General features: G+C 60.6%; 1 protein-coding gene across 2 annotated transcripts; it reads right to left on the reverse strand.

Moving 5' to 3' along the window:
- Positions 1-885: 885 nt before the first annotated feature.
- Positions 886-27,399, reverse strand: ARHGAP8 (Rho GTPase activating protein 8). Of its 2 annotated transcripts, XM_090272266.1 has the most exons (12): positions 27,330-27,399; positions 26,200-26,343; positions 20,644-20,731; positions 17,751-17,882; positions 16,781-16,867; positions 14,363-14,461; positions 12,993-13,103; positions 6,534-6,607; positions 4,047-4,124; positions 3,450-3,578; positions 1,613-1,716; positions 886-1,264 (listed from the first exon to the last, which is right to left on the reverse strand). In XM_090272266.1, the coding sequence occupies exons 1-12, from the start codon at positions 27,364-27,366 to the stop codon at positions 971-973; spliced, it is 1,377 nt and encodes a 458-aa protein (XP_090128392.1). In that variant the 5' UTR covers positions 27,367-27,399; the 3' UTR covers positions 886-970. The 2 variants fall into 2 exon arrangements, with proteins under 2 accessions (XP_090128392.1, XP_090128393.1); XM_090272267.1 differs by lacking the exons at positions 12,993-13,103; positions 14,363-14,461.
- Between the last annotated feature and the right edge of the window lie 483 nt (positions 27,400-27,882).

Consider the following 27,882-nt stretch of genomic DNA (forward strand, 5'->3'; position numbering starts at 1 on the left):
GCTGAGAGGCGCTGTGCGTCCCGACATCCACACCGTCCCCGTGTTCTGCGGCTGCTGCGGACGGAGCGGGAAGTTGTGCTTTGACACCGGCAGGGGTGACGAGGCGACACCGGGCTGAAGCCGTGATTCCAGGGGTCATGTGGGGGGGGCAGGGGGGACAGTTACCAACGCGGACAGAGGAGGGCAGCGCGGGCCACCTCTCGGCACCGGAACATCTGAGGCGTGTATTTCACAATCCACCGTGTGCCGCGCCGTAAACCTTTCTGCGTGACGCGTGGGCCCTGATTTAATGTCGTTAATTTTGGCGCTCGCTGCGGCGGGTGCATAGGGGAGCCATCATTTTTATTTCAGATTCTTTCCCTGCCACAGAGCACGGAGGCTGCTTAGGGCGGGTCTGAGCTCTGTGAGTGCGAGACTCGTCCCTGGAGCAGAGGCCAGCCCCACGCCGGGGCACTGCGGGCGCTTTCCTCGGGCCCCAAACTGCACCCTTTTGGGGACCCCTCAGGCCAGGTCTGGGCTCCCTGTGCTGGTTGGTCAGAACCGGAGGGTTGTGTTTAAAAAAAAAATAGAGAGAGAAAGAAAAGGCAAAGTGTTGGCAGCAGAACTGAGAAGAACCCAATAGTCGCTCCTCACTACTGTGGCCGCGGTGCACCGTGCGCTAGAGGAGAAGTGAAGAGGGGCGGTGGGGGGCACCGGACTTGGGGCCGGAGTGACATGGGGAGCCCAGCGAGGGAGGGGAGCCCACCGCGACAGGCGGCGTCCAGGACGCAGGCTCCCACCGCAGGCCCTGTGGCTCCGCACGCCCGGCTCTCCGCTGGGGCCTGCAGCAGCGTGGGCACTGGCCCGGGGCGCGTCTGGAGGACCAGAGCACGGCCGTGTCACTGGGAGGGTCGCCAGAAGTTCCTTTAATGGCAAGTTAACAGACACATGCGTGCACAGATGGACAGACCTCGGCGTGGCACCTCCAGTCCTAGCGGGGGCTCCCGGTCACTGCCAGGGGACGGAGGGGCCCGGGGCGTGGCGAGGGCTCCGGCGAAGGGGCCGGCCTGCGATCCTGCCCCGCTGGGCCGGCGTCCGGCTCCGCGCGGGCGTCCTGGGCGCTGAAGACCTTCCCGTGGTGCTCGATCAGCAGCTCGGTGAACAGGTTCAGGGGCACCAGCGCGTTCAGGGAGGCCGCCCCCTGGGACGGCCAGATCAGATTCAGCCCGAAGACACAGGCCAGGTTCGAGCTGTTCATCTTGTTAAAGATGCTCTCCTGGGACACCTGGAGGACACGTGCGGCGGGTGACCCGTGGGCCCTGTGCAGCGGGAGGGGCGCTGGGACCGTGTGCTGCCCCCGTCCTGCTCCCCAGCTGGTGAGTGACCTAGGGACACTGCCCACCCGCAGGAACCCCTCCCCCGCTCGGGAGACGCCGTGGAGCAGCGGGGGCGGGCACGGGGGCCCTGCTGGCGGTGCGGAGGGCTTCTCGGCCATGTGATTGCCCGCTAGGCCCTGGAGGCAGCCCTCTGGGGCCGGGAAGCGGGGTCCCATGCAGAGGGAGGGAGGGTGCGTGTGCCCCAGGCCCCGGTCCGTGGGGGCGCTGGCGTGAGGGTGACGCCCCCGCCCCCTCACCTCGTGCAGGAAGCCCATGAGGTAGCTGAGCACCGCGTAGTTGTGCTCCGGAAGGCTCTGCAGGATCTGGCGGCAGCGCGTCACCCGCAGGCTGCTCTCCACACCTGCAACGGCACGAGCGTCCCTCCGAGTCCTTCCCGAGGTGGGGGGGCGCGGGCAGAGGAAGGACAGAGCGCCCACTGCCGGGCCCGGGGCTCCCACGCAGTCCCGGCCGCGCGGCTTGCTTCCTCCAGCTGTGCGCCCCCCTTCACGAGGGCGCCACAGCGATGGCCTCGGAGGCCGGGCCCCACCCCCCCCACCGTGGGACGTCAGGCCAGGGCCGGCAAGTCCAGCCCGAGGGCCCAGGGCCCAGGCCAATTTTCCTCAGCCAGGCTCTGCTGGCACCGGGCCGCCCGCCCGCTCACGCGTCCTCTGCGGCGGGTGGTGCACCGTCTGGGCCGTGCAGCCCGACGGGCTTACTGCCTGGCCCGCCCGCTCCCGGCCCACCCTGCACGTTCCCGGCTCTCAGGAGCTCAGCTCCCCGCACCTACGAGTGGCTGCCCCCGGTTCTGGGACGCCCAGCTGCCTCCTACCTGCGTCCCCCACCGAGCCCTGTGGCCTCCGGGTCAGAGCTCACCGGTCACCACACATCCCCCAAGCTCCCGCTGCAGAAGCGCACCCGCACATGCATGCGCACACACATGCACTCACTGACACGTGCCAACTCACACACATGCTGACTCACACGTATCCACTCACAGACATGTTCACACGTCCAGGCACATGCACTGACTCTCATGCTGACTCACACACACATGCACTCACCGACACACATGCCCACACACACATACACTCAGACACACATGCTCACACACCACGCATGCACAGACTCATGTACTGACGCGCACAGCTCTCACACATACTGACACACATGCTCACACACCACGCATGCACTCACACGTACTGACTCGCACAGCTCTCACACATACTGACACGCATGCTCACACACCACACATGCACAGACTCACACGTACTGACTCGCACAGCTCTCACACATACAGACACACATGCTCACACACTCACATACTCAGACACACATGCTCACACACCACGCATGCACAGACTCATGTACTGACGTGCACAGCTCTCACACATACTGACACACATGCTCACACACCACGCATGCAGACTCACACGTACTGACTCGCACAGCTCTCACACATACTGACACGCATGCTCACACCCTCACACACACGCTGACGCACACGCACTCTCACACTCACGCGCTCACCGCCAGCCCTCGGGCAGGCCCACCTGCCACGGCACCTGGGCAGGGAGACCGTGAACTCTGTGCTTTGCAAACACAGCCACAGCCGAAAGACACAAAGGCCTCCACTGTGAACGTTCTTGTCGGCTTTCTGTAAAAGCCATTCTTTCAGGCCAACGAGCTGTTGGATAATTTAAGCGGACGCGGAGTTCCCGTGAAATGACTCGTCTCGAGGCACCGACGAGCCTGGAGCTCCCCACCATGTCCCGGAGCTCAGCTTCCCGGCCTCCCCTCCTCTTCCTCGGAATGCTGGCCCCAGCGTGGCTCCTGGCGCAGGGTCCACCTCCAGCTCTCACTGTGGTCCCCTCGAGACAGAGCCCTCACGGGCAGGCAGGGGGACGCGCCTGCTGACTGTCACAACGCTGGTATGAAGCGCTTACCGGGTGCCGGGCACCAGGCCCAGCTCGCCCCGGCCACCTGCGGCTCAGCTCGGCTGCTCCTGACAACCCCTGACCAGCACCCCCACCCCCGGTCCGGGCGGGGCAGCGCCCTCTCCTGGCCCGTGGCTGGCAGCCGGGGGCAGGTACGTACTGGTGATCCCGAGGATCTGCTCATAGGCCTTGAAGGTCAACAGCGGCTGGGGCAGCTCTCGCAGGAAGGTCTTCAGGATCACGGCAGGGATGTGGATGTCCCCGTAGTCATCGAAGTTCACGGGCTTTCCTGGACACAGAGCACCGTGCACCTGAGTTCTGACTCTGGGCCGGGGACCCCGGCCTCGGAACGGGCGCTGACACACAACGGCAAGGGCGCGCGGAGCAGGGGACGCCTCCCTGTAAGGGAGCTGGGAGCTGGCCGCGTCACCGGGGTCACTGTGCACGCCCAGCTCTGACACCGTGACGCACCAGCAGCCGAGGAAGCGGCGCGGAGCTGGTCGGAGGTGCTGCCTCACGGAGCCCCCACAAAACAATTCCCTACACAGCCCACCTGGTTTGCGTGGAGAAACCCTAGAGGCAGAACGGCTCCCAGGGGCCGCCTGCCCCGGGGCGCCGGGCACAAGGCTCACCTGGGCAGCTGTGCTGGCCCCGGGCTGCTTGGGGCTGGGGGACAGAGCCCGGCCGCAGGGGTGCGGGGCTGTGTGGCCCTGGGGGGCAGGAGGCTCGGGGCGAGGGGGCTCCGGACGCCGCTCACCTTGATTGTAGAGCCGCTGGATCTCGTGGACGGTCTGGACACTGGCCGATCGCCGGAACAGGCCCTCTGTGCGGAGTCCTGCAGGGAGAGAGCCTCCAGGAATCTCACAGGTCCCCGCACATCAGGTTTCCAGAACGTTCCATGACCCCCCCTGCCTGTGTATCACACACCTATGGCTGGCAGGGAGCACGCTCCAGTCTGGCCCATTGCTCCCCCGACCATCTACTCCTCCTTCACTTATTCCTCTCGATACAAACTTTTCCTAACCAACCCGATCTCCCTCCCCGCTGTGGGGCCCCCAGGAAGGGGGCCTGGGGAGTGACCACCACTGAAGGCTGACAGATGGGGTCCCATGCGGCTCGGCCTCAGAGACAGCGGGGGGCCTGTCTGCTCAGCCACCCCGTCTGCAAGCGAAGCCTGAGCCACTGCCTCTGAGGGCTGATGGACGGAGAAACGCGAGGCACGTGTCGGGCACCACGCGGGCCCCCGAGCCCACTGCCCCCCTTGCTCCCCGCATGGTCGAGTGCGGACCCGCCCAACGCGGCAGCCACTCATTGTACGGGGTGATTTAAACTTAATTAAAATTAAATGAAATTTAAAAATCCAGCCACATACTAAGCGTTTTGTTGGGCTGTCCCCCAGGTGGGTAGTGACTCCCATTTGGGAAAGCACAGATGAGACCCCCATGCTCCCCTGCCCCTCCCCAACTTCCTCCATTCTGACGCCGAGTGAGCGATTCACCCCCGAGCAGCTCCTGTGCAAGCCCCTCCCTGTCCTCGTCAGCCGCGGGGCAGCTTCCCACGGATCCCGACCACGAACCCACACGGTCTGGTACTGCTGCCCCTCTCCTGCCCCCAGTCGCCCCCGGCCCCTCCCTACCCTCAGCCTTTCCATGTGCGGCTCCCTCTGCCTGGGGGCTGGTCCCTCTCTTTTGTGGCTTAGTGACTCTAGTCAGCAGAACTCAGAGATGGACCCCAGATTCTTGGACTCTGGGGTACACGCACCTTTTCCCAAGTATTCAATCAAACATGAACCTCAGCACCGCAGTGAAAGAACTTTGTAGAGAGAATCTATGTCCAAGGCAGTTGACCTTAAAATACAGAGACTGCCCCGGCCGGGTGGCTCAGTTGGCTGGAGCGTCATCCCGTGCACCAAAGGTTGTGGGTTTGATCCCCAGTCAGGGCACATGCCCAGGTTGTGGGTTTGATCCCCGCTTGGGATGTGCCCAAGAGGCAACCGATCAATGTTTCTCTCTCTCTTCCTTCCTCTTTCTCAAATCAATTAAAAAACAAAAGAAAACATATTCTTAGGTGAGGATTTAAAAATGTATTTAAAATTAAAAAAGGAAACATGAAATAATAAACTCCGGCCATTTTAAGCCATATATTTGTGGTAATTTGTTACGCAGCATAGGAACCCAGATCCATCCCCCACCGAGGTGCGAGCTCAGGTCTCCCTGACCTCCGTGACCAGCTCGTCCCTGTCGAGGTGGGTCCCTGACTGTCCCAGTGACAGCTTTATGGAGGAAGCGGGAATGGAGAGATCACCCCCCATGAGCCCGAAAGGCGGGACCCTGAGCTGTGGTCCCTGCGGTAACCCCCTGTCTGGACCGCGGCTGGGTACAGGGGTGTTCAGTGAGGCATGTTCCGGTCACAAGTATGCGCTGAGCTCCTACCGTGGGCTGTCTGCACGTTCTGTTTTGCTTTTTAACGAATAAGGGAGCAGCGACCCCCCCTTCAGTGTCTGACTTAGGCCTTTACCTTCCGTCTGTCCCTGAAACACGCACACAAAGGGAGGCGCAAGGAATGGCACTCAGCCAAATTAGCCACAGCAGGGCCAGCCCACACGGCCGCCCGGCTCTCAGAGCTGTGTGTGAGCAGAACACGCAGTTCCTGGGCACTCCGGGGACAACGCCGGTCCCCACGTCCTGATGGGTGCCCGGACCCCACAGCACCTGCCCCTGCCCCTATGGGGGGGTCACCGCTCCTCCTGCTGTTAGGGGACACGCAGCCTCCACACACCTTCCCTGTGGCTCTGAGCTCTGGCCTCAGGCGTCCAGGAGGAGCCTCAAGGCTCAGGCCCCCCAAGTTCCTGAGCACGCGCACTGATGGGGTCTGCAAACCAGGCTCACTGGTCGCGTCAAACGGGTCCCCCTCTATGGGGGGCTTTACCCAGTCATCTCACTCAAGCCCCGCAGCAGCCCTGTGAGAACTACCATCAACCCACTGGGCAGGTGAGGAAACAGAGGCCTGGAGAAGGCATGTTAATGGCCCAAGGTCGCACGGTGAGTACGCAGTGGAGCCAGGACCCAAATCCAGGCAGTCCAGGCCCAGAGCCCGCAGCCGGAGCCACTGTGCCCGACCTGGGCCGTCCCGGTCACCCCCCTGCACGGGCCCTCACGCCTGCAGTCCCAGGACAGGCCTCCCGGGAGGTGCACGGGCGGCCCTGATGTCGCCCAGCCCGCCGCTGGGGCCGGCTCTCACTCACCTTTCTCCCGCAGGTACGTCACTGTGAACCTCAGCACGGGGGGGATGAGTTCGCCTTGATTTTTGTCTTTGAGGCTGAGGAGACAGAAGAGACAGCACCAGTGCCGACCGGGGCCTGATGGGTGGCGCCGACGAGCACGGGGCCCCGGGCGTCTCCACACCCGTGGGACACGGGACCAGGGAGCGCGGCAGAGGGAGACGCAGCCACGGCCCTCGGGGGGTCTGGCGGCCAAGAGTGGCAGGAGGGACAAAAATGCAAGGTGGTGTCAGTCCCCCCAGCTGCATGCTCTGTCCCCCTCCGTTTCCTTCACAAGCCAGACAGACCCACGCAAGTCCTGGCCCTGCCTGAGCTGGGTGACCCCCAGCCTCTCCAGACTCAGTTTCCCCAGCTGGAAAGCAGGGACACCGGCAGCCCTGCAGGGAGCTGCGAACATTCAATGATCAAGGACGCACATGGCTCTGTCCAGCTCTGAGTCAGAAGTAGTGACGATTCAAGTCACTGGAAAGCCAGGGGCTGAGGGGTTTCCCAGACCAAATGCAGGGGCCCCTCTCACGACGCAGACGTGGGTCCAGGGCCCTGTGGTGACTTGCACACGGTCACACAGGGTCTGGTGATTCCAAAGCCCGGGCTAGTTACGGTTCCCGGGAGGGGACCCAACCGAGGCTGTGCAGCTGCTCCGCAAACCCTTGTCCATGGTGTGGCCAGTATTTTGTGTTTTAAGAGCAGACGTCCAGAGTGGGAGGGGCCTGGGAGGTCCTGAGAGGCTGAGGTCCCGGAAGGGGAGGGTGTGTCCCAGGTCACAGGGCTCCCAGCAGCGCGCGGTCCCCTCCGCCACACATTAGGGGGCAGACACGCAGCCCGCAGCACGGGCCTGGCAGTAAATGCCTGCTCTCCAGAGCAGAGACCACAATTGGGGTTTCCCCTCCCCCCCCTCCCCGAGCCAGCAAGTCGGGGCTTGCTCCTGGGACTTGGCCGGGTCCGTGCAGAGAATGACAATTGCTCCCGGCTGAGTGGGGACGCCCAGGGCAGCAGCAGGGCACCCTCCCACACCACGTCTGTCCACGTACCTGTGTGTGTGGGCCGGGGCCAGGCCTCTGCAGAGGTGCTTGGACCGGGCTCAACCCACACCCTGAAGTTCAGGGGTGCACGATGCAGGGGGTGGGGGGTGTCTCTCGGGGACAGAATGGCACAGCCCACTCCTGGCCAGCTGCCCGCCCTGGGGGGCCACGTGGGGGTTCTGGGCACATAATTCTTGCTTGTACTCCCTCTCCTTAGGGGAAGCACTTTGAGAAATTCAGAACATGTTCTTTCCCTGGTTTTGCACACGAGGACCGCAGGGATAAGGCGAGTTTGTCACTTTTTAAAAACAGGAGGAGCAGGGTGGGAGGGAGGGTAACCTGAAATTACAGTGGTAATGGGGGGTGGGGGGCCCGCCTCGCTGGGCACCCAGGCTCTTCCCGTCCTCTGAGCCAGCCGGTCATTTGTCGCACGTCCCCTCCCAGGTTCTGAAACAGGACAGGTGGCTGCAGCTCCCGGGACTGGTCGGTGACGTTGTCAGCCCCACAGTCAGGCGGGAGGGCCTGGGCGCCGGGAGAGCTGGGCCGTGCCCGCGAACATCAGAGGGCGCCAGGTCGTGAGGACTGATTGTGCGCTGGGCACCCCACTAAGCCCACTGCCTTGATCACAGTGCCCCTGTTTTCACAGAGGACAAAACAGACCCAGAGAGGCTAACTGTTCTATCTGAAGTCACACAGCCTAAGGTTCAGGTCAAGTCTGACTCCCAGGCCCCTGCCCCCGGAGCAGCCAAGGCTTGGTGTGCAGCGGGGCTGCTGGGGGCGGGCACAGGCCCGGCGTGCTGCGACCCCTGCACAGCGGGCTTCCTCGGGAGGCGAGCGAGTGGTGAGAAGCACGTTGGCATGACTCGCTGGAGCAGGCTCCCCACCACTGACGGGCAAGGGTTCTGGCATGCCAGGCTGGCATGTGACTTAGAACCAGAGCCTAAGAAGGCCCGTCCCCACCCCCAGCCTTCCCGAAGAGCACTGCATGCTCAGTGCCCCTGAGCGTGCAGGGAGAGAGGACAGAGAGCCACAGCAGACGCCCACCACCTCTACCCTTGCAGAAGTGGGTCCTGGCCCTGCCGAGGCCCTCCGCGCTGGGGGAGAAGCAGAGGCCCGAGGAGCAGCGTGGCCCTGCTCTGTGAGTCTCCTGACCTGCCACCGGCAGGTCCTTAACAAGAGACTGATCCTGGAGCACTGAACACTACAGACAGCCCTGAAAAAAACTGAACGGTCCAGACAAATAGGAAGACGTCCTGTCTGTGTTCACGGGTTCAGACGGGAGTGGTGCCCCGAGTGACCGGGGACAGCACAGTCCCTATGGAAGTCCCAGCTGCCTTCCTGCAGATTCTAAAATGAATATGGAAATTCAAGGGACCCAGAATAGCCAAAACGATCTGGAAAAAGAAGAACAAAGTTGGAAGACTTATACTTCGATTTCAAAACTTACGAAAAGCTTCAGCGATGAAGATAGTGTGGCCCCGGCATATAGATCAATAGAATAAAATTAAGAGTCCAGAAATAAACTGTCATTATTTATGGTCAATTAGTTTTTGACAAGGGTATCAAGGCAATTCAATGGAAGAAAAACAGTCTTTTCAACCAATGGTCCCTGTTTGTGTGGAGTCATCAGGGAAGGCTTCCTGGAGGAGGGGGCTGTGAAGAAGGAATAAGAGCAGGCAAAGCGCTGGGCAGCAAGAACTGGCTCATCGAGTCTGATACCCTGTCGTTCAGCCCCCGTGGCCCTGGAGGGCGAGGAGGGTAAGTCTTCAACTCCAGTTACAGAGAGAAGTGCGGTTGCCTTGCTCGACTCCCCAAGCTGGAAAGTGCCAGAGCTGGGATGTGGCCTCCCACCCGCCCCCCCCGCACCCCACACCCCACACCCCCCGGGGAGGCCCTTCCCTCTTCCCACGAGGCCACATCTGCCCGGATTGGACTGTACTAAACGCACACGTACGTTTTCCCATTTTCCCTCTTCAGGGATGGCAAGCCAGCGAAGACCCCGCGGATCGCCGGCTCCCCCTGCACGTACCAACTTGATTAGCTTATGCTAAGGTGACAGCTTTCTGTTGTATGCTTTTGAACTTAAGTCAGCAAATTAACATTTGCAAATAGGACTTGGTTATGGGTTTTAATGCTGTTTATTCCTTCACAGTCCAAGAAAATTACGTAACTGGTGCTTTATTTAATGTGTTTATCGCCACTTTATCGTAGTCGTTCTCAATGAAACGGCATAAAATATTAATTTAAAGAGGCACGCACAGGGATCCTCTCTCAATGTGGCGTGCCAGCATGTTTCCAAAGGCTGTCCCATGCTCCTCGCCAGCCACTGCAGATGCAATGAGCTCGTTTTTACAGTGACCAGCCCTGCCCCTGGAATGAACCGCGGCTTGCCTGGCAGGTGTTACTGATACCTGCCCTGCAGCTGGAGTTCACATGCAGCGTCAGCACGTTCTGAGAGGTACCTGCTCAAAACCCAAGACCATAGGGGCCCTGGTGGACTTCACGGAGTGGAGAGGACGCCACAAACGACTAACAATTCTGTCCGCACTCCGGTGGACGGCTAGAGAAATCCACGAGGTGTGTTTGGGTTTCTCGCTTTGAAAGCCTTATTAGACAACAGGAGACAGAAGTGATTCTGAACAACGAAGCTGATCGAAAAGGTGCTGCTAGCCATCAGGCTGAGGGCCTGACAACGGGAGGCCAGTGGCCTCCGGCATGGCCACCAAGGTCCCCTGTGGATCAGAACACACCCGCGCAGCGGAACCGCAGGACAGGCCGAAACAGGGCAAAGGGTCACAGGTGGCAACATCCCAGGCCTGCTGGCTGGGCACCCCCCGGGGCCCTCCGGAGAGCCGAGTTCTCACGAGTGCCCCCAGAGGGGCCCGCAGTCACTGCAGGTCCGCTCCCCACCCCGCCTTCCTGGGGCTGTTAGGCACGTGGGGCCACACCAGCACTTGTTACGTTTAAAAAAAAAAAAGAAGAGGAAGAGCCGTTTGGTGAACTTCTGTTCCAGACATGCGAAGGGGAAGAACCTATCTGAACAAATACTGTGTTTGCAAAGTGCTCGCAAACGCTTCTTTAAGGGGACACCACTGCGTGCGTGTGGCTGGGGAGGCGGGGGTGAACCCCAACACTCCGGAGCTGCACTTGACTCAAATGGAGTCAGAAACTCAGCGCCGCAGCGGCACCAGCCTTGCTTCCGCTGCCAACAGCCACGGGCGCACAGTGCAGACCACGCCCAGCATCCCCAGCATCCCCAGCATCCTGGAAAACCGTGGTCCATCTTCACCTGCCGTGACACACGGACCGCCCGCGGCCACCTCCTCACCGGACGCCAGGCCCCACCCTCCGCAGCCGCGTCTCCTGGCCCCCAGCCAGCTACCGGCAGGTTCCCTGGCAGAGGCGCCTGGCCCGGGGACAGGTTTCCGCCCAGCCCCTCCCCCCTCCCACACAGCCACCTGCCTCTCACCGCCCCGTGTCGGCTTCCTCGTCCGACTACACCTGAGTGCCATAAACGGGTCGTTCAAAACAACACAAGTTTTCTATCTCACCCCTCTGCTGGGATCAGAGGTCTAAAATGGGTCAGCGGGGCTGGGTTCCTTCTGGGGGTCCTGGGGGACAGTCCGTTGCAGGCTGCCTGCAGTTTCTGGAGACACGTGCGTTCCTGGCTGTGGTCCTGCAACGTCCCAACCTCTGCTTCCTGCTGCCGTCCCCACATCCCCCCGACCCTGACCTTCTGCATCCCTCCTGTAAGCACCCCTGTGAGGCCACTGGGCCCGCCCGGATCATGCCGGCTAATTCCCCACCCCAAGGCCCTTCGGCTAATCACACTTGCAGAGTCCCCTTTGCCATGTAAGGTGACTAAGTCACAGGTTCTGGGGATCAGGACGCGACGCCCACAGCCGTCATTGTTCTGTCCACCACACGCACCGCCCTGCCCTCCCTCACTCTAGGCCAAGAGAGAAGGGGGTCCCCGGGGCCACATCTGCCTCCCCTTGAGCCGCGGAGCCTGTGAGAGAGGCCAGTGAGGAGTCCCCACTTCCAGACGCCTCAGGGAGCACACGTGACAAGTACAGGGTGGCAGGTGGGCGCCCCCGATGCCCTGGCCCAGGCGTCATCCAGAGCCTCCTCAGTTCCCCGCCTTCCAACGTGTTTCAAGGTCCGGCATGGGACTGAGCAGGTTTTTATGTAAGAAAACCCAACACACACACGTTCCCAACAGGAAACAACCAAACTCAGAGGAACTGGGCAAACAGGTCTCTGGGACCCACCATGGCCCGCCCGGCTCTGCTTTGCCCGACTGCCCCACGTGGTCAGGGGCTAAAACCTCTCCTTTGCCTTCGATCATTCCACGCCTCAGGGCCGGGCCTACTGCCTGAAACAGAGGACAGGAGGACGGACAGAAAGCTCACTGCCAGAAAGGCAGTCCGCTCAGGTCAGGGCTGCCATGGAGGAGGGCCCTTTAGGCAGTCTAGAGCATCAGGGAAGGCTTCCTGAAGGAAGTGCCACTGAGCTCAGCCTTAACACTGATGTTTCTCTCCCTCTTTTTCTCCCTCCCCCTTATCTCTGAAAATAAATAAATAAAATCTTTAAAAAAAGAAAGGAGTCAGTGCTGGCCTGAATGGTTGCCTAAATTCTCTAAAAGGGGTTGTTAAAGATTAAAGATCATATCACCCAACTCATTCATTTCAGAAATAAGAAAACAAGCCGAGGGAGGAGTGGGTTCAAGGTTATGTGGCTCATAAGGGGGAAGAGCAGTCAGGGGGGAAGGACACGCCAAGTAACAACAGACCCTAAAGGCCCGTGGCTGAGCCCAAGAGCGGTTCACTTGCCACTTGTGTTGTGTCCGGCATGGGTGTCAGCAGGGGACACACTGTGGCCACACAGGGATGCTCAACCTGGCTCCCGTCACCACAAGAGGCCAACTGCACTCTGGCTCCTAAAGTTCCCTCCCGATGTGACCCGGCCCACAGCTGTTCCTAATGCCCGGCCAGAGCTAGGCCCACGGCCACACGTCACTTCCCAGGTGGCAGCAAGTGTCCCGGCCGTGGCCCTGGGGTGGAGGCCAGGACTGTTTGGCGCGCAGTGGAGACGGCCGCTGGGGTGAGAACCCAGGCCCCTGTCCTGTGGCCCACTGATGGGGCCGGTGCACACTGCTACACACACACACACACGCATACGCACACACGCACGCACATGCACACATGTACACACACACACGCACACACACACACACACACACACACAGCAGGCACCGCCTCCAAGGCAGCCCCGTGCCTCACTTTCCCTGCGGGGTTAAGCTCGGCTACCAGAGGCAGAGGTCTGGGGACAACCGGCCCCGCACAGAAGCGTCCCACGCCCCGCAGAGGAAACAAGAGCCGCCGCGGCCAGGCTCACTTACTACTGCAGACTGACGCCGAACTGCTGCGTGGGCAGGGGCGGCCGCGGCGGCGGCGTCTTGGCGGGGGGCAGCGGCCCGCCCTTGTGCAGGTTCCGGAGCTTCTCGTCGTACCTGCGGACACAGCAGAAGCCCGGCTCTCACCTGGCGGGCGGAAGCCTCCAACCAGAGGGGCCCCTGCAGGCTGCTGGGGGCCAACGCCCTGTGGACGTCTGCAGGACCCCCACAGGTCTTCTCCTTCTGGGCCCACGGGCCACACTGCCCTCTCTCTGACACACACACACACACACACACACACACACTCACACACTCACACACCCATTGCTGTGGGGTGTTCACGCAAAAGGCAGGAAGGGAGGTCCAACCCCATCACATGTCCAGACTCTCCTGCCAACTCCTGGCCAGTATTTCACCCACACGTGTCTGCACAGGCACCTTTTCCCTCTGCTGGTAACACCTTCCCTGGCTTCCTGATCCAGCCACTGCCTCACTGAGACTCACGTCCGGAGTCACCTCCTTCTGGAAGCCTTCTGTGATATGCCCTCTCCACTAGTGCCCTCCCCAGCTGGTCAGCGCCTCCTGCAGCCCCTGTCATCACTGGCTTGTGGCGCCTACCACCTGGGGGTGTCCTGAGGGCAGAGACACTCCCTGCACAGCTGTGTCCCCAGCCTCTGGCAGGTGACTCGGTACCCGGAGGGAGCACATCTCTGCTCCCCCTGCAAGGCCGCTGACCTCTCCTGCATGCAACTCAGAGCAGCCCCCAGGGAGGGAGATGCAAAGGGCAGAGGGCACCCAGGGTCAGGGACACCCAGGCAGGATGAGGGGGTGCCCTGTGGTGGCTGTGGGGTGAGGGCCACCACACGCCTTCCTGGGCTCACTCTGCCCCCCGCCCCCCATGAGAGACCAGGAGGGGACACCGCTGCCATGTAAAACGGAGCAGCAGACATAGCAACTAGACTTCCAGCGAGAGGCCACGGAGTGCGCTGCTGCCCGGCACCTGAGACGTGCCTGAGGACACGTCAGCCCAAACAGTGCTCCCCACACCCCTGGCGAACACCCCCATTCTCTGCTCCACAGCAAAAGCGCTGACCACCAAGACAGTGAGCGGCAAGTGCCACTGTGGTTATTTTTAAAACCCACGTGGCAATGGTGGGTGAGAAAATCGTGGGGTCCGCACACACCCCCCCAAGCCCGCGTCTCCAAGGAGCCATTGGCAGCACCTCTACTGCACATCCTTGGGGACGCTGCAGCCTCTGGAGTCGGATCTGGCAGGTACACGGGGGAAATTAAGACGCCCCCGGGAAGGGGACAGGACTAAGGCCCGGGGACACGGGCAGCTGTCCCCGCGCTGCTGGGCACGGGCTCCCACTCACCGCACCACCTCCGGGGGGATGGCCAGCTGGCTGCACTTGAGGTGCGCACGGAGCTCGCTCAGAGCGTTGAAGTAGATGACTTTTCTCCCAAACTTGTGACTGAAAGAAGCAGAAGAGATGGAAAACATTGCCAGCCCGGAAGGGAGGGGGCGGGGCTGGGGAACAACACCCGCAAGGCCATTGTAGCACAAGGTAACGGCTGACGCCACTTAAAGCCAGCGCGGGGCAGAGGCTGCACACGGCTGCACATGGGTTGCGGACACGGATGTGCCCTGGCTGCTGTGGCTCAGTGGCTGAGCATCGTCCTGCGAACTGAAAGATCGCCGGTTCGATTCCCAGTCAGGGCACGTGCCTGGGTTGCGGCCTGGGTCCCTGGCTGGGGGCCTGCGAGAGGCCGCGGATCGATGCTTCTCTTACATATGGATGTTTCTCCACCTCCCTTCCCATTTCTCTAAACATAAGTAAAATCTTTAAAAAAAAATCACGGATGCAACACTCAACAAACTCAGCTACATATTAATAAGTGTCTGCCTCCAGTCTGAATCTGCTGCGGATCTGCCTGCACCGGGGAGATGGCGTGGGAGCCAGAGGCTGCAGGGAGGGCGGCCCGGCGAGGAGCTTCCCACTCGGCCATCTCCTCTCTCTGTGAGGGGCCCGTGCGCGAGGTGGAAGCCCGCCTTCTACACAAACGCCCGCCACGAGGCAGCTCGCCTCCCTCCCCGCCCGCCCCCCACTGCCCTAGACCCGGCGGCTATCAGGAGGGTGCCGCTGGGCCAACGACCTGCTGGCCGTGTGAGGGGGCAGCGTAGGCCCTCCTGTGCTGTTTCCGCATTCCAAGCCTCAGAACCCCCAAACCCCACCCTGTCCCGACCCCCGCCCGGTGTGTTGCATCCCGTTCAACTTCCGGCTGCTGGCCTTCTCTACCCCTGCTGACACCGTGCGGGCAGGGACCACATCCAAGTCCTCCCCAGCTTCTCCCCAGGACGCGGTCACCCTGGGGCCACAGTGGCGCCAGCACAGCCACAAGGCCAGACCAGTCCTGGGCGAATCAATGGGGCCACCTGCAGGCCTCCGGGCCCCCCTTGAAAACGGGGCTTCTTCCTCCTACGTACACGTCCTACACCTGGCAGACAACACTATCTCTGTCCATTATTATTTTTAAATGTATTCATCTTTTATTTTTCAATCACAGGTGACATACAATATGACACTACTTTCAGGTGTACCATTTATGTCATTACGAAGTGACCCCCCAAGAAATCCGGTACCAGCCCGTCCGCAGCTACTGTCATTATTCCGTGTCCCCTGCCACCCACGAGCCTCCGTTCCCTAAGCTGCGGCACGGGGAGGGGCCGGGGGAGCAGCCACAGCAGCACCCGCTCTGGCCGGCGACCTCCACCAACCAGGCTCCTGTCTCCCCAGCTCCCCTGACTGACACGGACCTGCCCTCGTTCACCGACACAACGTGCGTGCGCCGCAACACCATCTCCACAGTCAAGGTGATGGCACGGCCATCGCCTCCAGAGCTTCCTTGTCCCTTTGCTTTGCTCCCCGCCTAACACGGGATGCAGCCCCTCAGGCAATTTTCAAGGGCATGACACCGTAGCATCACCGCAGGCTCTGTCTATCCAGGTCTCTAGAACTTCCCCGTGTTTTTCTTTTTAAAGAAGATTTTATTTGTTTTCAGAGAGAGGGGAAGGGAGGGAGAAAGAGAGGGAGAGAAACATCCACGTGTGGTTGCCTCTCATGCGCCCCCAGCTGGGGACCTGATGTGCAACCCAGGCCTGTGCCCTGACTGGGAATCGAACCGGTGACCTTTTGGTTCGCAGCCGGCACTCAATCCACTGGGCCACACCTGCCAGGGCTAGAACCGCCCCATGTTTTAAAACTGAAATGGAGCTGTTTTATCACAAGCCCAGTGTGAACCCAGAGTTGGGGGAGGCCTCAGCCACGTGCGCTGATTCCCGCAGCCCTCGGCAAGGAGGGGCAAAGGGGGCCTCGCGGTTCTGCAGGAACCATCGGAGGGGACAGAGGCACCAGCCTCGGAGCTGCAGGGCGGCCCCTCGTACCAGCGCCAGAACGCCCTGCTCCCCATCTGCATCCCAGTGCCCCTCCCCAGCCGGCCAGGCAGTTGCTGGGCCCCAGGCTCTGTAGATGGCGAGCAGGGCTCAGGCCTGAGTACTGAGCTGGGGGGAGGGGCACAGTGCAGGGTTCCTCCAGGGTCGCCTCCCACCATGACATACACTGGGAGGTCCCTTCTCGTGTCCGAGCGGTCCGGAGAGCCGAGAGGGCTCAGAAGGCAGGTCTCAGACAGTGTGTGTGTGCAGAAAGCGTGTGTGTGTGTGTGAGCACACGCAATCATGTGACCGCTCACTGGGGGTGAAGAGGGGCGATGGGGCCTTGAGGGGGCCCGCGTACCTGATGAGGGGTTTGAAGACGTTCCACAGGACTTTGATGAAGCTGGTGGGGTGCACGACATAGAGAGCCTTCAGGTTCTTCTTATACCTGAGAGGGAAGGACATGTGGCTTCGGGGCGGGACACACGGGGACACCGCGTCTCCCCAGAGCCAACTCAAGGACGTGGAACAGAGCTTAGAAGATTCGAACTCGGGGGGAAATCATGACCCCGCCCAGCGCCGCCCCCACTTCCTGGTGCTCATTCCCTCGGGGGGCCAGAGTAGGGGCGCCCACGGGAGGGCCCCGTGGCAACAGCTCTCAGAACTCAAACTGCACCCCCTTCTCTGCTGGGAACTGATTCTGGGGAGCAGGGAGTTCACTGTGTGGGCTGTAGAGGCTGCAAGATGGGTCAGAGCGTCCCACACAGTGGGGCGCCAGGCACCCACTTAGAAACGAGGTGATTCTTAGCGTGCCTCCCTCCCTCCTTCCTGAATAATTCAGCGCAAAGCCACCAGGCTGCGCCAAGGCTGTTGGCGTGCACCCCGGGCGGGGACGGAGTCAGCCGGCCCGCCAGGCGGGGTGAGAGGGCCAGCGGGGTGGCCGCGGGGCCTGGCGGGGACACGACCCGCCAGCTAGGAAGGACTTTACGTTTCCGCATGGTTGAAAAAAACTAAAAGGATACCAGTTCATGACCTGACATGGGAAAATGGGATGAAGTTCACGTGTCAGACTCCAAAAACACTTTTACTGAAACAGAGTTCTGTCTGTTTGTCCACGTACAGCCTGCGGCTGCTTCTGGGCCATTCGGCACAATCGAGCAGTGATGACCGAGGCGTGATGGCCTGCAAGGACCGTGTGCCTGCCCCGCCCTCGCCGGCCACACCAGACAGAGCCCCAGTTACCCCTGCTCGGCGGGTGTCCTGCCCTGGCCCGCCGCCCCGCTGGGACCCCCAGCCGCCTCCCCGCCCCCCCAGGGCCGGAGGGCACGCACTTCCTGTCGAACTCCCGGTAGGCGTTCTGCAGCCAGTGCAGCGAGGGCTTGTTCCGGCTGTTCAGGCCGTAGTGGAAGTAGATGATGATGTAATCGCTCTCCACGTGCTGGTCCAGCGTGTACTTCAGATACCTGGGCACAAAGCAGACTCGGTTGTGAAAGTCACCCTCTTGTTACTATTAAACCAAACAGGCTTCCCCCGTGACGGAAGCTGGGGATCCCCAAGGGCGTCAGCGCTGGGCCATGCGGAGTCACATCTCGGGCCACACTGACAATCCGCTCACCAGGGAGGCCCGGTCCCTGTTTGTCAGATGACAACAGAGACTCAGAGATGTTCAGTAACCTACCTAAGGTCACACAGCCAGTGGGTGGATGTGGCGGGCCAGAACTGAGCCCCAGACACATCTAGGCCGGATCCTGGAAGCTGCGCATGATGCCTTTCTGGGAAATGGGTTTTGTGAGGAGGACCTAACCCTGGATTGTCCAGGTGGGCCCTAGCTGCCATCCCACGTGTCCCGACAGGGTGATCTCATGAGGAAAAGGCCATGGGGTGACGGAGGTGAGCAGAGTAACGGGACCAAGCGACCGGCAGCAGCGGGAAGAGAGAAGGGCAGGGTTCGCTCCTGGCGGGGGTACGGCCCACCCGCCCCTCATCTCAGACTCCCGGCCTCCAGTACTGCAGAGAAGGAATTTCTGTTTTGTTTTGTTTTTGATGTTTTATTTATTTAGTTTTAGAGACAGGGGACGGGAGGGAGAAAGGGAGAGAAACATCAATGCGCAAGAGAGACACTGCTTGAGTGCCTCTCACATCCCCCCAACTGGGGAGCATGTGCCCGGACTGGGAATCAAACCGGCGACCCTCTGGTTTGCAGGCCAGCACTTAATCCACTGAGCCACAGCAGCCAGGGCAAACTTCTGTTGTTTCATGCTGCCTCGTGCGCCATAACAGCCCCAGGAAACTAACCCAGAGGACGGACGGGGTTTCCCCCAGGACGGACGTGACAGCCCTGCCCCCCAGACTCCCTGCAGCTCTTTGTGGTTCTGGAAGCCAGCAGGTCCTTGCGGGGTTAGCTCCTAACGTGTTCCACGTTCCTGGAAAGCAGGGTCCCGACGCTGCTCTGCCTGTCCCTGACCACATCCGCAGTACCAGCTGTAGTCCCCACAGTCACCTCTCGGGGGTGACCCCGTCACACCCACGGACCCCGGGGACAAGGCCTGATCCAGCGTCTGCAGCTCGTGCCGGGTCTCCAGCTCATTCTGGCAGGGGCTCCTGACAGTGTGCCGGTCACATCACGCAGTCAGGTGGCTGCGTCATCACCCGGGAGCACATCTTGTAGGTCACCCAGCCGGGCCTGCTCCCCAAGCACTGGGCCCGCAGTGTGGACAAGCACCCCCAGAACCGCACCAGGGATGAACCCCAGCAGCCTCCGCTGCCTGCAGGGCCTGACCAGCCCTTCCCTGCCAGACACCTTGGTGGGGACCTTTTCCTGCACAAAAGGAAGTCGGCTTCTCCTTGGCTGGTCTGACTTCCAAATGACATCGACGCGTCCTCTGTCCCCAGTGCTGACCACGTGGCCTGCGGGCTCATCTGCTCTCACGCCCACCTTGCAGAAGAGCCGGCTGAGGCCGGCAGGGAGCCCAGAAGGGACAGGATACGGACGGGGCGGCCGGGCTCCGCCATCCGTGCCTTCACCCACACCCACAGAGCCCTGCTCCAGGGAGCCGGTGCTCCCAACGGTCCCCGCCCGGTGCATGGACAGGAGGCAGGGGACCTCCCGCTGTATGCGGCTTTGGCTCCCGGTGGTGGAAGCCACGTCAACACCCAGACACCCTCCAGCACATTGTCTCCAACACCCTCAGGACTAAGCCACCGAGACCGCCCCTGCCCCGGCCGCCCTCGCCGGCAGAACCCAGGTGGAGAGGTCCCTGTGCGGGCATCCCAGAGCCCTCGAGAATCCCTCATTTCTGTAAGGGCGGTCGCTTCTGCCTTTCTCGATGCTTTTTCAGGAAAAAGAACATCAGGGGAATGTCTTTGCTCCGCTCACCCGTCCACCCGGACACTCCTGGGAAAAGCGGGTCCCTTTCCCCAGCCCCGCGCTCCCCCAATGCCGAGTTCCTCTCGGTGTGAACACATCTGCCGCGCGGGCCCAGCACAGGACGTCATTAACTGAATTACCGGCTGAGCTTCAGGGATGTGGACATATTTCTTCACCCATTTCAAAAACAGGAGCCCACAATCTGGCCACGGGAAAGCCGTCGGCGGGGAGGGGAGAGGCGAGGTGATGTGTGGTGTGGATTTTAGCCAAAGGCCCTGGACAAGGCTTGGCTGTTCCAAGCAAGGCCAAACACGCCCAAGGGCCCCTGGGTCTCATCGAGAAAAAGGCGCTCGCTCAAGAGAGAGGGAGGCCTAGAAGGACCGGCACTAACGCCACCCTGGGCTGAAGAGGCAGCCGTCCTGCGGGCCGGTTTGGTGACCGGCAGTTGATGTGACATCTGGCTGGGGACCCGCGAGTCACTCTATGAATCGTCGGCAGCCGTCCGTCTCGAGAGACGATGGTGTAGCTTCTTAAGAGTCTATCTGCACCGCCGAGAATGGCTGTGCAGTCTGACTCGGGAGTGACACAGTATCTGTCTCCTCCCGTGTTGAATCGACATCTTTGCGATGACGCTGGAGTGTCCTCTCCAGTGAAGCTGAAGCTACAGAGCCTGGGCAGGGTGATATGGAGGGTCTGCTGTTGCCCATGCAGCAGACCCACTCTATGTATGTGACCCTGTATGATGTCACTCTCTGCCTTTGACCCTGAACTTCCCTTCCATGCTGAGTGATAGAGGGGCATGTGCATGGGAGTGGGGGCTGTGCGTGGAGGGGGTGCAGTCGCAGGGCGGGACTTACTCCAGCAGACGCCTGTGGTTGAGCTCGTGGGACGGGGGCATCCGGCAGCAGCTGAAGGTGACGACGCGTCTCCCAAAGCCGTCCTCCCCTGCGGGAAGACACAGGCACAACCTCACCATGGGGCCACACCCCGGTCTGGCTCTCTCGAGCGCCCACGGGCATTGGCCCACGGAGGCGCGTCCGGCACTCAGCGCAGGCTGCACCCGCTGAACAAACATCTGCTCCGTGACGCTCGGGGCACATCAGCCAAGTTCACCTTCACCACCAGCCTACACGCGCACACGACCTCTCCCACTTGACAAATGGAACCCGGGCCCAGGAGTGGGCACCAGTGAAAGCCACACAGCCCGCGCTAAGGGCGCCTGGGACTGAAGTCGAGACGTGACTGGCTCCAGAGCTGCGGGCTGGCTGTGCTGCCTGCCGCCTCCGCCCCCAGAACCAAAGCTCCCCCACGGGGCCCCCAGGACTCTGGGCCCTGGAGAGCGCTGGGTGGCCCGGGGGACAGAGTCGCTGCGGGTGACCTCAGAGGGTACAGGAGCCCCCTCAGAAGCATGGCTGCTTGGTCCTGGCCCAGGTCACTCTGTGACTGTCTTGACACGTCCACGTTCACCCCATGTGGGACAGCTGGGGGGCACTCCTGGAGGGCCGACCCCTGCTCTAATCACCTGTGACCTAGAATCCAGGCTTGCGGCTCATGCTTATGGCTCCGATTATGTCCAATAATCATTTATTGATTGGCTGAAGGACTGATTACAGAGATTACCAGGAACCTGAAGAAAATTGGGCTGCCCTTCTAGAAACGTATACAACTTTAAACTCATGTTCATTATAAAGAAGCATGTATGTATTTAGAGGGAAGGGAGGGAGGAAGAGGGGGAGAGAAACATCAGTGTGAGAGAGAAACAGCGATCGGCTGCCTCTCCCACGCGCCCTGACCAAACCCGCAGCCCAGGCGTGTGTTCGGACTGGGAGTCGCACCAGCGACCTTTTGCGCTGCGGAACGACACCCAGCGCACTGAGCCCCCGAGTCAGGGTCACTGTCGCGACATAGTTAAGTCTGTTTTCAGACGTTCACGCGAAGTGAGAAAGGATGATAACGAAGCACTCCAACGCCCCTGCAGCTCTGAAAGGTAACGTGTTGATGCCACATGCGTGAACACACGTGTGCATGTGCACACACGCACGTGCTCTGATGGCCCTGACCAGAACACCTGCTTGTTATTCAAGACGCAGGCCAGTGACCGCAGAGCCCGGCAGCCACGCCGGCGCGCAGCGTCCCAGAGCGGCCTCAGTGCCCAGGGCGGCAGCCTCCCCGTCTCACGGCCCCGTGAGCACTCGGTCCTGCGTTCCATCGGTTTGCAAAGCACCCACTTGCCAATTTCCAACGCAGAACCTCTGGCGGCTGTGCCTGGGAGCAAAGCTGTCTTCCCAGCGGCGACCCACCACCCACCGTCCTCCCTGGCGTCCGGCGGGACAAAGGGGAGGGGACCACTCTGCTTCTGCAGTTGGGAAAGGTCAGAACGCTGCCTGCGATTAGTCCTGAAATCAGACCCCGTGGGAGGTGCCGAGGATGTGCTGAAAATTCTGCGAACGGAGGGCCCCCTGTGCACTCGGCTCTGGAGAGGATCAAACACGGCCCAGGGGCAAGACAGTGATGTGGGACCCCTCTGACAGCCACACCTACAGGTTATTAAAAGGTTTTATTTATTTTTAGGGAGAAGAGAATGGAGGGAGAAAGAGAGGGAGAGAAACATTGATGGGAGAGACAGTGATCGGTTGCCTCTCATATGTGCCCTGACCAGGAATCGAACCCGCAACCTTTTGGTGTGTGGATGACGCTTCAACCCATTGACCCACCCGGCCAGGGCCTAGTAGGTTTTCAAAAAGTGCCAGGGCCAGCCCTGGCTGGGTAGTTCAGTGGGTTGGAGTGTCATCCCGTACACCAAAAGGTTGCGGGTTCGATTCCTGGTCAGGGCACAAACCTGGGTTGTGGGTTCAATCCCTGGCTGGGGTACATACAGGAGGCAACAGATCAATGCCTCTCTCTCTCTCTATCCCTCCCTTCCTCTCTCTCTCTGAAAACTCCATAAGGATGTCCTTGAGTGGGGAGTAAAAGAAATGCCAGCGCCCTCCCCATACGCACAGGCCCCACTTCCCTCCCCACCCTGGTTCCCTGAGGGCAGGTGGGGGGCTTCTGGGCTGTTAGTGCACATCAGACCTACTGCTGAAGGGGGGGCCTGGGGCCGGCCATGAGGGGGGCTGCTGGGCTGCTGACCCCGAGCGTGGAGGGGGCGTGGAGACAAGGGGAAAACAGCCGGTATGGGCCAGACAGGGAGTTCCCACTTGGTCAGAACACCCAAGTGATCTGTGCTCGGTTCAGCTGGCAGTGGGGGTGTGAGGGGCACTGACCAGGCCATGAGCCACCCCCCCCGGCGTCGGCACATGAGAGCCCGGCACCACGTGACAAGGCACGGAAGCTGGGACACGGGGATGGGGTGGCGCCCAGCACCCCCACTGGGCCGTTCCCTTCTCCACGCGCATCCTGCTTGTGGGAAACACTGAGTCGCTCACTCATTCATTAAACAAACACTTGCTAGCACTGCTGTCCCAGGGTCCCCCAGCCAGCGTGACGCGCGGCTGAGAAGGTGAGCTCTGCAGAGGGCTTTTCGCCCCCCCTCCGAACCCAAGGGGCGGCCCCCTCCGCCTTTCCTTCCCACATCAACAAATGTCCACGTGTCCAGCCAGAGGAGCAGCCCAGCGTCAATCACAGACCCTCACGGAGCCCACAGCGGGGGCGGCGGTGGGGAAACCGGGCTCCTTCTGTTCTTTTCTCTACACTTGTGCATCTGAGAAGTTCCCAGGAACAAGTGTAGGAGGAGGGGGGAGAGAAAGCAGAGGCCGGGCGCTTGGACGGCATCTTTGCTCATCCTCGATATGGAGAGAACAATATGGAACCCAGGGGGTACCAGAAGGGGTGCTGCCTCATTCACAGAGGAGGGAGCTGAGGCCCAGAGAGGCCGAGAGAATGCCAGAGCCGGGGTCACGCTCACAGCCAGCTGACGCCAAGGCAGGCACCCCCAGCCCAGCCTCCTGGCTCCCTCTGCCCCTGGGAACCCCACGACCCCCGCGGGGGGACCCCCAGGATGTTCAGCCCCCACAGCTTATGAAGCCATGGTGACAGCAACGGTGTCAACCACATCAGTCAGCCTGAGTGAGTACCCGTCACTGCTCCTGGGGAACAGGCCAGTGTATCAAAACCAGGCTTCGAGGTGACAGAATATGCAGGGAGATGAAAACGACCCATAAAATTCAAATGCTGCAGGGCACTGGTTTAATTCATAACCCCCCCTTCGCCCCTTGCTGTTTACAGCACAACATCGTTCACTGTCTCAGAGGCGGCAGGAGAAGCCCCCTTTACGAGCCAAGAAGTGATTCCCGGAGTCGCCGGCGCCTCTAATCCAGGGGAAGATCCATCACCGGCTGCGGCTGCGGGGTGAAGGCGGGCTGAATGCGCAACGAGGCGGCGAGCCCATGGGGAGCGGCTGGGGGAGGTGTGTCTGGCATTTGCTTTAAGGTTGCGAACCTTTTTGCAGAAGTAAAAGGAATTCTGAAGACCCCTTTCATGTGAGCCCTGCAGCAAAGCCCCTCTGGGTCTGAACAGGTTGGATGGAAAGGTCTGGGTGGGGGTAGTGACTGGTCACCCACCAGGACCAGGTCCCCGCACGTCCCTCTTTATCTTCTTTCTTCTCTGCCACTTGCCCCCCGACGTCTCTGAGGTTCCCCTCTCACCTCCTCTGATCCTGGGGCCCAGACCTTCCCTCTGCCCCCCAACCTCGCATTCTGCCCTCTGAGAATCTCCCCTGAGCTCACAGACCCAGCCCCAGCCCCGAGCTTCAGAGGACGACCCCTTCCCACACAACTTAAATCAGGGTTATTTATAAAACACTATCTTAAGCGTTAAAATTCTTAAAAAAAAAAAAAAGATTATTTATTTATTTTTAGAGAAAGGGGCAGGGAGGGAGAAAGAGAAGGAGAGAAACATCAATGTGTGGTTGCCTCTCGTGCGCCTCCAACTGGGGACCTGGCCCACAACCCAGGCCTGTGCCCTGACTGGAAATCGATCTGGCGACCCTTTGATTTGCAGGCCGGCATTCAATCCACTGAACCACACCAGCCAGGGCTAAGTAATGTATTTTTGGTGTCTTACGAGAAGTTAACTATATTTCCACCTGGGCCAGGGAGCTCAGTTGGTTAGAGCGTCATCCTGATACGCCAAGGTTGCGGGTTGATCCTCCATCTGGGCACATACGAGAATCAACCAGTGAATGCATTAATAGGCAGAACACGAATCGATGTTTCTCTCCCTCTCCCCCTTCCTCTCTCTCTAAGATCAATACAGAAGGAAAAGAAGTAACTGTATTTCCTGCCTTCCTTTTGTGGGCACCGGATCTGTGGGTCCATGTCCCCCATAACCACCCCAGCATCCATCCATTTCACCTAAACCCTAAAGCTTTTCTACAAAGGACATTTGGGACTTGAAATGGTTGGCCCCCTCTACCCCGCCCCCGCCACGTTCTCGCTGCCTTAGGCCGGCGCCAGCACGCCTGCTGTGCGCATCCCTGGGGCCTCCCACCATCGCGATCCCTGCTCACCGTGTCCCAGCTCCTTGGAGACAGGAGCGAGACGGCGCGCAGAGCAGGGGACGCGCACATGCACATGCCGAGGTCCCTGCCTGTGATGGCTAATCCCACGTGTCACCTTGACTGGGTTCAGCGATGCCCAGTTGGCTGGTGAAACGTGACTTCTGTGTGCGTGAGTGAGGTGCGTTCAGAGGAGACTAAGGAAGATGGTCCCCACCAGCACAGTGGGCACGACCCCCAGTCTGGTGCGGGCACAATCAGAGCGTAAGGGTGGAGAGAGGGGGAGCGTGCTCTCTGCTCGAGCTGGGACGGCCATCCTCTCCTGCCCTGGGACACGTGTGGCCATCAGTGCTCCCGGGTCTCAGGCTGTGGGCCTCTGACTGGGGCCAGCGGCTCTCCTGGGGCTCCCGCTTGCAGACCGCGGATCACGGGGCTTCTCAGCCTCCGTCACTGAGTGAGCCAGAGCCTCCAATAACCGCCTGTTGTCTATAGCTCTACGTATCCCATCGGTCCCGTGTCTCTGTGGCACTCCGAGTGGCCCTGATCCCTCAGGCCTAATTAAAGCCACGTGCTACTTCCCTCTGGCCACCTGCTGAGGGTGGGTCGGCGCGTCTTCTAAGTCTGGCAGGTGCTTGTTGTTTTTGTTGACATATAGCTGGACAGCGCCTTTGGTTAACAACGCAATCCATTTCATTTTGGTCTCTACTCTTTAAAGAGCAGCGGGAAGCTGCCCAGTGGCTTCCCAGAGCACCTGGGCAATGCTCGGACAGGATGTCACTTGCTCTTTCAAAACACTGGCTGGCACGTTAGTTTCTGTCTCAATTTTCATTCTGTGGGCACAGCCAAGCTGGAGTGAGGCGGCCCTGATGTGCCTGGCACTGTCAATGCTCCCGGGGGCCACCCAGCTGGGACTCACCTGCCACCTGCAGAATGCCGTGTCTGGCCACGTCGTAGAAGGGGTGATTCATGCTCAGTGCAGGTTCCTGGCCAGCCGGGGGTGCCACTGAGGGTCTTCTCACCGCGCCCAGCACGGCTGCCTCCTTCTCGTCTCTCTGCAGCTCTGTGGAGACAATGAGGGTTAGAGGAAGTTGGCTGAATTCTTCAGGAAGGAGAACAAGGGAGGCTCCTGACATCTTACAGGACAGTCACCATGCCTCAGCTGTGCACCTACTATGCATCCACCTCTCCTGTGCACCCACTATGAGCCCACCTCTCCTGTGCACCCACTATGCACCCACCTTTCCTGTGCACCCACTATGTGCCCACATCTGCTCTATGCCCACTATGCACCTATTCAGTGTGTATCCACTGTATACCTGCTTCTCCTGTGCACCCACTACGTGCCCACCTCTGCTGTATACCCACTATGCACCCACTCAGTGAGTACCCCCTGTATACCTGCTTCTCCTGTGCACCAACTATGCACCCACCTCTGCTCTGCACCCACTATGCGCAGCACCATGGAAGAAGAAAAATGAGACCTGAGTGCTGAATACTGTCCTCCACAGTGACAGGAGTGGAACTGAGGTTCAGAGAAGGGGGACGACTTCCCCGAGGTCACACTGCTAACTGGCAGCAGGGGGTGCACTGGGACTCGATTTCGCACCCCCACACTCTGCCTAGCCCTTCCCTAACGATGCACTGGAAGCTGGGAGGGAGCCACGGAGCAGGGTGGGGGTCGAGGGCAGACCCTGGGTCACGGAGCTGGGAGGTAGGGAGGTGTGCTGTCTCCCGAAGCTGAATTTTAGAAGAGGCGGCCCTTCCTACAAAACAAATCAAGGGTCTCCCAGAGGTTTTCAGCTGGAAAAGATGGGAACTGCACGTTTCAGGTTAGGGTCGACTTCGCTCCCCAGGTGTGCTGGGCTGAAGAGCAGCACCCCCCCCAAATCCGTGTCCACCTGGAACCTCACAATAGGACCTCGTGTGGAAACATGAGTTATGATGATGTCACACTGATGAGAGGGGGCCCTGAACCCGGCGATGGCCATCTTTCTGAGAAGAGGAGGGGACACAGAGAGACGCCAGGGAACAGGGACACACTTGTACCTATTTCAGCCAGCTCCTCCAAGTCCAGTCGGGACATGCTCAGCTGGCGGGCAGGGTGGCCCCGGCACACCGTCACAATGCCACCCCGTGGGGATCTGGGCGTGGGGTCCTTCCGACGTCCTGCGGGAGAAGCACATGACACCCCAGGCCATTTCACACTCGTCCCCTGGCGGGGCTGCCTCTCACCAGCCAGCCCTGCCTCCGGGAGAGCAGGGGAGAGGGCAGGGTGGGCAGGAAGAGCACCCCTGGGACCCCATCACACCTGCTTCACCACCCCCCTCAGAGACGGGCACACTCACTCCCGCACCCATTTCACGGAGTGGGTCACTGAGGCCAGCAAAGACCCTTCAGAACTGTCACGGCTGCGGAGCCAGTCATCGTAACTAAAGCCGGCGCTGCCCTGTGCTAGGACACCGCTTCAGTACCTGCATACAATTTTGTAAAATCCCTGCTTGTATCCAAACAACGAAATATTATACGTCCATAAAAAGGAACGACGTCCAGGCACCTGCTACAGCCTGGGTGAACCTCAAAAAACATTATCCTACGTGAC

Source organism: Furipterus horrens, unplaced genomic scaffold, assembly GCF_987537825.1.
Source record: "Furipterus horrens unplaced genomic scaffold, mFurHor1.1.pri manual_scaffold_4, whole genome shotgun sequence".
Lineage (NCBI taxonomy): Eukaryota > Metazoa > Chordata > Mammalia > Chiroptera > Furipteridae > Furipterus > Furipterus horrens.